The sequence below is a fragment of the Pinus tabuliformis genome, chromosome 6 (genome assembly GCF_031772625.1).
Source record: "Pinus tabuliformis cultivar Carrire ecotype Pingquan chromosome 6, CPIR1, whole genome shotgun sequence".
NCBI classification, from domain to species: Eukaryota; Viridiplantae; Streptophyta; class Pinopsida; order Pinales; family Pinaceae; genus Pinus; species Pinus tabuliformis.
Genome location: NC_142292.1, coordinates 43,459,902 through 43,471,552, shown reverse-complemented (window position 1 = coordinate 43,471,552; position 11,651 = coordinate 43,459,902). Strand labels below are relative to the sequence as shown.

The following is an 11,651-nucleotide window of genomic DNA, read 5'->3' as shown; positions in this document are numbered from 1 at the left end:
ATGTTGAGACCATGACCCTTGACAGTGTGAACTGGATTTATATCAAGATCATACTCTTTCAGTCCAATCATCGAGTTTGCACGCCTTTCCCCCAACTCTTGTTGAACAAGCAGCACTTTGACTGCTGGGTGTGGCACAAAGACTCTGCAGTGATTTTTCACCAGGTAGGGTCTGAAGTGTTTCACCACCTTATATACAACATATACCTATTTATCCATGACATAATAGTTGATATCGGGTCTGTTAGTTCCTATTAGTCATGTCAGTCACCAGTGATCAAAATTACTCTTTTCACTATTGGTTATGGTCTTAGGTCAAATTATAATATTTTCAAATTAAATTTGACATCTCTCTTGGTTGGAAAAGGGTCTTGAGTCAATGTCTAAATGTATAATGTATATGATACTCTCATCACAAGCCTAAGGTCATGGTCATCATCAAAAGTATCATCAGAAAATCTCATGGGTATTTTGAGGTCATTTGCTGCACACAGGGACAATTTTACTTCAAAATCAGTTTCTGAAGTAATGGAAATGAATTTTACAAAAGTGAAAGAGGTTTTTGTCAATAACAGACCAAGGAACAAAAACCTCCTTTATTTTATGCACAGGTGTTATGATGTGAGAAATATGCAGTGATATTTGAGGCTTATGTTCAAAAAATCAAATTTTGAATTTGTTTTACTGTTTTAGTAGTTGTATTTTGGCACTCTTTAGTAACTAGAAAATAAGTTTTAGAAACCCAAGTAGGTTTTTGTCAATAACGAGCCAAAGATATAATACCTCTTTCAGTTTCTTCAAAGGTATCGTGGATTGGAATATTTGACTGGATATTTAAAACCTAGTTTTACATATTTAAACATTTAATGATTTCCTGTTTTAGTCATGATGTTGCGGCACATATTCCGAGGAGATGGAGATGAATATGTGAAAACTGAGAGAGGTTTCTCTCAAACACAAGCTAATATACAAAATATAATTCATTTTTGTAATAGATGTCATGATTCAAGAGATACGAATTAATATTTGACCCCTATTTTTAGAAATTCAGTCCCTATTCCTAGCAGGGAGTGCCCAATTTAATGCAATTGTTTCTATCTTTAGGGAGATGGTTGAGCTCGACTCCCTTAGTCCAAGGATGATCTTATTGTATATATTTCATGAATTTCAGAGTGTAAAAGGTTGGACATCAGAGGAGAGAACTATTGTAGCTTATACTTGGATATTTTCTGGAAATCAAAGGATACAAATTGCAGTTGTTATCTAGGAATTCATGTGCAGTGAGTTTGTGATGTTGTTTTTTTTCTCTATTATCACTTTATATGAAATATATTCATCTTCTCTTTCCATTTATCAATTCTTTAATGGTTTTCATTACGGTTTATAAATAGATTATTTGCATAAAGCTCTGTTTTGATGGAAAAATCATTATGTGTTACTTTCTTTCTTTCTTAATGAATTCATGTTTCATGCTCATTAAGACCTTTAGCTTCTTTTGAACACTACACTACACTGACAAACCCAAAGATCCATCACAAAAGTATTTCTACCTTTCTCCTCTATATCTTTGTTGTTGTAACTCCTTGATCCTGTTGAGCTACCTACCTGGTTTTTCTCTCTTATCTAGCAACAAAACCCTAAATTATCCAAAACCTACCTGAGCCTAGCTATCTAGCCTAAAATATTTTACATTCCAGTCATCTCTTAGCTATGATTTTATAGAGATATCCCTCTATGTTTTGGCAGGGATAGCTATCAAACTAAAATGTTGGCATGTGGTTACCTTTGTCAATTCCTCTTAGACTCGGACATTGAGGGGGATAAAATTTTGGTGTCGTTGTCGGGGAAACGAGAGATCATATATTCCCTGGGAAAGAATGAAAAAGGTTAGATCTGATTTCTAATGGTGAATAGTGATCAGACACATATGAAGGTTGAACCATTCACCTGGCGACTCCCATTTGATCTGAAGACTCCACTGGTAGCAGGATCCAGAAATCGAAATGACTTCTCAATCCAAAAGGTATGCTCCTATGCATCGAGGTCATGTTTCAGGATTTCCAAATCGTATGCCTCAAGTATATTGGCAAACATACTTGCCAAAATTCAGAGATGGAAAAGGTGATGATGCTACACTTCATTTAATAAGATTTCATATGCATGTGCGTAAGCTAAAGATTATTTTTCATGAAGAATGTTTAATGAAGATGTTCATGGTCACATTAGAAGAAAGAGCACAATTTTGGTATGAAATCTTGCCTCATGCTTGTATCTATTCTCTCAAGAATTTTCACTCAATATTGTTTGAGAAGTATAGAGAAGCCTATCCTTGTTTGCTTTTGATTGAGGATTATTGTGATAATTTTGAAATTTTTATTCAAGAGCTGGAAAGTGCTTATGGCGATGAAGAGTTTATGGATGATGAACTCTTGGATGCTTTGAATGAAAGCCATTTTCACCACCATGTTAATATCATGGATTCTACCCTGGATGATAGCGAAATTGAGCAGAATTCTCCAATGGATGACAATGATCTTCTATCATCTAAAATAGGTGATAATTTGCAGCATTCATGCCTTTCTTCTAGTGCACAAGATACATATGATAATTGCCATTTCAGGCACCCTCCTCTCCTTGACGAAGATTCTAATTCTGAGTTGGTTTGCATTAAGATTCCTGAGAGTCATCATTCATCCATTGAGTTTGAAATTAAAAAGCAGCATGTTTGTTTCCTAGAACTTAATGATCAACCTATTCAACGGATTTTAAATAGACAAGGAAAGGAAGAAATAAGTAGTCAAATGATTTATGTTTCTTCTAAGGAACTAATGGATAAAAGGAAGATTTTAGATCTTTTTAATCAATCGTATTCTCAAGAGCACGATAATGCAGCCCAAGACGATGGAATTACATCTTGTTGTGCCAGTTGTGGAGGAATATTTTGAAAGTAATCTTTTCCAAATAATTGATGAATCTATTGATCTAGAAACTTTCAATACATATTTACATGAAGAGACATTCATACAAGTAGCTTCAGATTTTGAGGATGTTAGATTTCAAATTGACCATCATGAGTTACAAGAAAGCAATGAAAAAGAAAAAGTTGTTTTAGAGCCTCTTGCAGATGATGATTTTCCTCCAGGATTAGAAAATGAAGAGTTTGTTGAAGAAGAGCAGTTTGTCCCAGATCTATGGATGTGTACATTGTTTCTATTGATATTATGGCTACCACAAACACATATTTTCAAGAAAAAATTTCCCTTTCTCTTGATGCGAATGAAAAACTTGATGAACATATTTTCTTCTTTCATTTTCACAAAAATTTTGCATTGGAAAATGAGGGGCGTTCTTGTATTTCTGCTAACTTTCAAGACATGGTAATGTTCCAGATTATTGAAGACCCTATTGAAAATTTGTTGTAGCCATCTAGGGAGATGAATTTTATTGTAATTATGGATCATGTACACATGTTCAGTGCACACTTGGAGTGGCCTTTCTTTGTTTTTTCTACATGCTCAAGGAAAGTGTGAGCAGGATTCAAGTAAGTAGCCATTTTATGGATTGGTTACATTAGAGGGATCATTACACATGATTGTTTAAATATATCTTTAGTAGGTGGGTGGTTGAGATCTCGATGGTCTACTTCCATAAGTTCAGTCAGTTTGTTTTGTTTATTTTTTTTGAAGTCAGTAAGTTAGTCAATTTTCAATTTAAGTTAGTCTTTTCATTTTGACTCCATGCCCATTGAATAAGGCTACTAGGTATACTGTGTTCTTGACACATCCAAGGAGCTGCAATTTTTTGAATTTAAGCTTAGGAGAAGGGACTACCATCTGCTCATTCTCATTGCTCAGTTTTTAAAAGCTACTATTGATTGTAATAGGAGCCTGCTCCACTTTTGGCAATAAATACATTAACTGTTCTTGTTAAAAAAAAAAGATTGATAGGATTTGCAGATTCATATTGGGCTGGAAATGTAGATGATCACAGATCCATAACAGGTTATGCATTCAGCATTGGATCCGGGGTGATCACATGGAGCAGCAAGAAGCAGAACACAGTCTCCTTGTCCTCAGCGGAAGCAGAGTATCAAGCCATGTGTGCAGCAACGTGTGAGGCAGTTTGGTTGCAGAGACTTCTCCAGGATGTCGGGGAAGAACAAATAGACACAACAACAATCAGATGTGACAATCAGAGTTCAATAAAACTTGCTAATAATCCGGTGTTCCACAAAAACACTAAACATATTGATACACAATTCCACTTCATCAGGGAGAAAGTGCAATCCAAAGAAATCCATTTGGTATATTGTAATACATGTGATAATGTTGTAGACATTTTCACTAAGCCTCTTGGCAGGATTAAGTTTGAAATGTTTAGGGAGATGTTAGGCATATTTGTGAACCCCTTCTCCATTAAGGGGGAGTGTTAGAGATAATGGAGAATATCTTAGAATAGTGAGTTGGTTCACAAGACCTTAGGATAGGAATTAGTTTCTATTTTTTAGGTTATGGTTCTAACTTCCCTAAATCTGTGATTAATATATATTGTGTAATGTACATGAGCAATGTAGAGCATTCTGCAGAGCCAGACTCTCCTGGTTCAGACTCTCTTTTGTAGAGCAGACGAGTGAGTTTTATTTCTTTTAATACAACATTGCCATTTTTATCAATTTAAACCTTGAATTAATCCCCTGCCAACTGTTGATACCACGCAGACTTGTATTCAAAGAGAAAGGGATGTTGTACACCTCTGCATCCATGCATAGTTGCATGAAGTTTGGCTACACTAATACAATGTTATGTGGATAATTGTCTCAATTTATTCCACAACTTATTCCACATATTTATTCCACAATTTATGGATATGGTTGCAATAAATCCTTGAAAATAACGTATGCTCATATAAATAAGATATTTATCATCAACTACTTCGCACCATAATTTAAGCAAGTCTTTGCATAAAAAATGGATAGGAAGAAAATGTAAATAAATATTGGGAGTTACTTCCCACTATTATTTATGTTTTCTTGTATCTAAACGAGCAATTAATTTATCCACTTTACATCTCAATTTATTAGTTCCTACCTAAACAAGACTATACTTGATCCGAATGGAAAATGGCATCAACCCATGGTACTCATCCACCCATATTATTCATTGACCCATGGAATTTACCCATGGTATTGTAAATGGCATCTGCCCGTGGTATTGTAAAATCCACCCATGGTATTCATTCACCCATGGAATTTACCCATGGTATTGTAAATGGCATCTGCCCGTGGTATTGTAAAATCCACCCATGGTATTCATTCACCCATGGAATTGACCTGTGGTATTGTAACTGAAAAATACTATAAGTAACAAGTCACATTTTGTAAAAGGACAGATGGTCCGCCACAATGTAGCCTTTACAGTTATTATCGGTTTTAATAAAAAGTTTCTTTGTGGTTTTGTTTATTCGGCATTCTCCTATTTTTCTTCTGGCAATAAAAGTTTTCAGATCTTGGGGGCCTTTCCCTCAAGATCCATTTCAAGTTTTCAGATCTTGGGGGTCTCTCCTCCCAAGATCCATTTCAATCTTTTAGATCTTGGGGGCCTCCTCCCAAGATCCGGATCAGTGGTATCAGAGCAGGTTATGATTCCATGGGAATGAGGGTTTGATGCATATTTTAGTTTCAAATTTTGCAGCAATATTCAACAAACTTCAGGCATGTGCTACAACCTCCACAGAGCACTTTCTTGGGTCAAGCAGGAAGAATTTTTGTTTTCTCATTTTTTTGCAGGAATTTTTTTGGGCGGCGACTTTGTAGATCATATATGAAACATTTGGTATAAAATTTACAAAAACAAATACCATATCTGGATTCCTCTCGAAAAATCACCTAATTTCAAAAAAAAAATGGGTCGAATCGGAGTTCGGATGTGGGAGATATCGCTGATTTAAAATCAGCTATTTTATCAGAATTTTTGTGACGGCGGAACTGTTGCAGCGCGAATCTGAGATCTCAGAGTGCCCAGATAAGGATTTCCATCACATGGGAAGATGCAAAATGGTCATTCTGCTTCTAAAAACAGGTTATAATAAATATTCTGAGTTATATTGACTGAGTTATGTCCATTTTAATTCTGGAGTAGCATTCGAAGTGGGTTCCCATTGGAGACGTGCCCTCCCACCCCACTTTAATAGGCACCTGCTTCACATTCATCAGTTTCAACATAGCAGCATTCGGCTTGGGTTATTTGGAGATGTGCCCTCCCACCCCAGGCTATGTAGGCACCTGCTACTTCATCAGCAACCAACATCACGGTTATGGGTCATCCACAAACCCACACTTTATCGAAGTCCATTTGCTAGGCCGCACACTGTCAGAATCCCAGTTGGTCACAAGCATTATAGGGTATCTCTATCCTCGGATCTTCGTTCATTATGGTTATGGGTTAACCACATAAAACCCTTATCTTCAGTGGCTCTTCATATTCAACAAAGGCTTCGCAGGAGGGAACTTTACGCAATGGGGACCATTGCTTCTTAAGGAGGGAGGAATGATCCGAATGGAAAATGGCATCAACCCATGGTACTCATCCACCCATATTATTCATTGACCCATGGAATTTACCCATGGTATTGTAAATGGCATCTGCCCGTGGTATTGTAAAATCCACCCATGGTATTCATTCACCCATGGAATTTACCCATGGTATTGTAAATGGCATCTGCCCGTGGTATTGTAAAATCCACCCATGGTATTCATTCACCCATGGAATTGACCCGTGGTATTGTAACTGAAAAATACTATAAGTAACAAGTCACATTTTGTAAAAGGACAGATGGTCCGCCACAATGTAGCCTTTACAGTTATTATCGGTTTTAATAAAAAGTTTCTTTGTGGTTTTGTTTATTCGGCATTCTCCTATTTTTCTTCTGGCAATAAAAGTTTTCAGATCTTGGGGGCCTTTCCCTCAAGATCCATTTCAAGTTTTCAGATCTTGGGGGTCTCTCCTCCCAAGATCCATTTCAATCTTTTAGATCTTGGGGGCCTCCTCCCAAGATCCGGATCAATACTCAATTTATTAGTTCCTACCTAAACAAGACTATACTCAATTTGTTAGTTCCTACCTAAACAAGACTATATGATTCGATTTTCCTATTAACCATTATTAATTTAGCATTGAACAATATAATTTGTTATGCAATTTTTTTTTTAATTTTTCCCAAAACAAAATTTCTAACATAAATGGCAAGAACTAAGCTATCATGCAACATTTGTTAATATTACAATATTTTTTTAACCAATTTATATTACAATGTTTACGTAATTTATTATTTATATTACATAGACATATTTCTATTTAGATACCAATTCACAATTCATATTATGTCCACACATCATATTTATATTACTATCTTTACCAAATCTACCATTCTTATTATGTCCAAACATCTTATTTATATTATTATGTTTACCAACTATACAATATATCATGTTCTATATATTTATATTATTATGTTTACCAAATTTATTATGACATCCCATTTAGATACATTGTCTACAATTCATATGATATTTATACATTTCCACTTGATTCCGAAGTCTACAGATCATACTATGTTCACATATACACATTCATATTCCTTATTCACTTAATATCCATACTACCATTTTATCTTATAATAATGAAGTATTTTATTAAATTTAAAAAATGAGATAAATGTTTAAAATTAAATTTTACACATTAACACACCTAACTTTAATAAATAAGAACAAAATTTATATTAAATTAACACATTTTCTTTTAATTAATTTTTATGATTTATTTAAAATAATATATTATTAAAATTAAAATTTATAATATATCTATACCTCTTATTTATATTTTTATATTACAAATTATATAAATAATAATATTCACACATTTTTGACATAAATATCAAGTTCATAATTTGTATTATGTTTATACATTCTAACTAAAATAAGCAATCTACAATTTATATCATATCCACAAATCCATAACTCAGATTGTGTTCACACATCATATTTAACTACTCATTTATTGTGTTCACACTTAACTACTCATTTTAAGATTTATATTAAAAAGATTTATATTTATTTACTATGAATCCTATTTATATTATCATATTTACTAAATCAATACTTCACATTATATATTCATATTTACCATATTACCGTGTTGCTATGAGCCACGAAAGAAAACGGATGGAAATTTTTTGACAAATGGTGGTTTATAAGTCTATAGTATTTAATATATTTGTTCGTTATATATTTAATAGTTCATAGTATTTGTTTGTTATAAAATGCAAAGAATATTAATTTAAATCTAGTTTAGTTTTTCACGTGATCCCTCTTCACACATATAAATTTAAATTTAAAATAAATAAATTTATAATGGTTTAGGATGGGGATCTAGAAGACATATATGAGGAGAACTAATGGATTTTTGTTTTGGTTTTAAGATGTTGAGTTATTGTCTATGATTCAGTGGTATAATAGTAATTTTGAAGGAGATAAATAATATTTAAAAGTAAAGTTTCCATGTATAATACAAGTTGTAATTGTGAGTTCTTATGCGGGTTATAGGTATAATACAGGTTGTAATGGAGAGTTTCTATGTGAGTTACATGTATAATACAAGTTGTAATTGTGAGTTTATATGTGGGTTATATGTATAATACAGGGTGTAATTGTGAGTTTCTATGTGGGTTGCATGTATAATACAGGTTGTAATTGTGAGTTTTTAGGTTATTGTTGAAATTAAGTTTTACAAATTGTATTTGCTATTATTAATTTTGTTTGAATCGTGTTCATGTTTTACATCCACTTTCTTCGGATATTTTCTAGAAATCTGTGATCTATTCTTATAATATGTAAGAAATTTCTTATATGATCAATAAATAGTAGTGTATGATTTGTATTTGGTGTGTGTAATTGTGAGTTTCTAGGTTATTATTGTATAATACAGGTTGTAATTGTGAATTTCTATATGGGTTACACGTGTAATACAGGTTGTAATTGTGAGTTTCTAGATTATTATTGAAATTAAGTTTTACAAATTGTATTAGCTATTATTAATTTTGTTTGAATCATGTTCTTTTTATACATCCACTTTCTTCGGATATTTTCTAGAAATCTATAATCTATTCTTGTAATATGTAAGAAATTTCTTATATGATCAATAAATAGTAATGTATGATTTGTATTTGGTGTGTATGTAGGAATTTACAGGGTAAGTTCCTCAGAAAGAACACCAAAAGGACACCGCTAACAACCAGATCTCAAATCAATACACCAGTATTTTTGACGTGGTTAAAACCCTCAAAGAGGGAAACAGTCCACGGCGTGAGCCACGTAGCCACTTCAGGCAATTTATTAATCAAAGAATGAAAATTTACATAATCTTTCTCTCATAGACGGATTTCCCGAACAATGACCCTCCATGTGGTTTAAATAGAACTCATGGACCAATTGGGTGTCAATCCACGGATCAAGTGTCGGTAATACCGAGGAGAGAGTGAACCGTCGGATCACTACATATCGTGACCGTCGTACAACGGTAAATAAACATACTTTAACTAACTCTATACACTTTACCTAACTCTAAACCTAACTCTATACTAGACCAAGTTGAACTTAACTATTTCCTATGTGTCAGAATATCCTAACCTTGTAAACAATGTTATCATCTCAATAAGTGGCCAATAAAAGACAGGGCAGATTAGTTCAGAAAGAAGAGAACCCAGGAAGAAAATGAACCAAGAGAACCAAGGAAGAAAATGAACCATGGCCACAACAAAATATAGTTGGGAATGCAGAGATATCTTTTTCATCATAGTTACTCACAGATGTAATCAATGAAAAACAACCTCAAATACAAGGAGGCAGCATGATAGAGAGAGCTTCATCCTCGATTAAACGCTTCCACCCCTTGCGAGATATGGAAGATCAATTAAAGAAGAAAAGGCCGAGAGAAGAAAATGAAGGAAAATTTATGGCATGGCCACAACCAAATATAGTTCTGAATGCAGTGATGTCCTCGTCAGAGTTACTCACGAATGGAAACAAACCTCAAATACAAGAAGAGCTGATAGAGCGAGATTCATACTTCCACAACTTGCGTCTCCGAGAGTTGGGCAAGAAAGTGAAGCTACCAAAGTTTTATAGGGATTACTATGTACACAACTTTGAGTTTCTTGACATTGGCAGTATTCTGTTTATTGTCCCTGGGGATGATATAATATTTGTTGTCCATTCCATGGCCTCTATTGTGTTCTTCAGACGACATGGAGATCAAATCTCAGCTATTAGGGATGACAAAGGAAATCTCATCGAATGCGCCCTGCCGGGGAAAATCAGATCTGCTTGTTACAATATTCATAATAATTCCTTCTTAGTGGACACTGAGTTGAAAAAGCCAGGAAGTTATGTGTTTGACAAAGTACAGATAATAAGCTTCGAAATTGCATCCATGCAAGCAGGACAAAGTCCTAACCCCACAGAGCTTTTTCCATGAGAGTCCTGCATACTACACTGGGATTTTGATATTCCACTTTGCAGGGGCATGATTCACAGTTCCAAGGATAGAGTATTCAAGTTCTGTGAATTAAAAGAGTACAGGTTCTTGTTTACAGTACCAGATCTGGGTGGCACAGTTGTTGGTTCATATGCTAAAAGTCTAAGTCCAGGAAATATGGACGTGGTAATGTATGAGGGGAGAAAAGTCTTTGAATGTGGAAGCCAAGGAATTTCATTACGAATCTATTCCAAACTCAATGGGAAACTGCGCAAGAATATCCTTCTACCTCAGGAAGGTACAAGCTTGATAGAATTCGTTGCTATATGTGGCAGTGATACATTAGTTGTTCAGCGCTATGAATTGGAGATGGAAGTGGTGGACATAAGTTGCGAAAACCCAAAGGTAACAAATACAAATATTCGTGCAATCTGTGAACCCTACTATTTACATAAAAGATCTCAATTCATCTGCTGCACCGAATCCACAACAATTCACATTTGCAATCTACAAGGTCAGATTTTGGCGACACTTGAAGATCACACACTTGTAGAGGGCCCAATGTTCAGGCCACCGAACTTTTTCGTGAATTCTTACATTTCCAGGTCACAGGATATTATCATTTCTCTTTGTAACTGCTTAATACGAGGTGAATGGTTGTACACTGTGAATGTTAGCAGCATTGTTACAGGAGAATGCTTGGCAAAGATGACGTTGGATATTCCAAATTGTTCAGAGTTCAGAAAGGCGTTATTGAAATATGGAGTCCATGCATTTGGATATGATGAAAGGACCGACGAGCTTTTCACCGGAAATATCGTAGGACTTTGTAGTGTTTGGTCTAACAAATTTCACATTGACAGAGGAGACGTGGAGACCGAGTTTTAGTACCTTTTCTTTTATAGCTATTTCAGATTTGATTTCATAGCCATAGCCTGTGACAAATTATTCAGGTAGATTTTATTTCATAGCAATATTTGGATAGCCTGTGACAAATTATTGAGGTAGATTTTATTTCATAGCAATATTTGGATAGCTTGTGACAAATTATTCAGGTCCAATGGTGTGTTATAAAAGATGTTTAAATGTATGTCCTCAAGGTTGTTTTTCTGAATTTCTTGAT

At 34.4% G+C, this 11,651-nt stretch overlaps 1 protein-coding gene across 1 annotated transcript; it reads left to right on the top strand.

Annotated features, from left to right (window-relative positions):
• The first annotated feature begins 10,576 nt into the window (after positions 1 to 10,576).
• On the top strand, positions 10,577 to 11,416 carry LOC149257133 (uncharacterized). Its single transcript, XM_089456310.1, has one exon. The coding sequence runs from the start codon at positions 10,577 to 10,579 to the stop codon at positions 11,414 to 11,416; it is 840 nt and encodes a 279-aa protein (XP_089312436.1).
• The last annotated feature ends 235 nt before the right edge of the window (positions 11,417 to 11,651 follow it).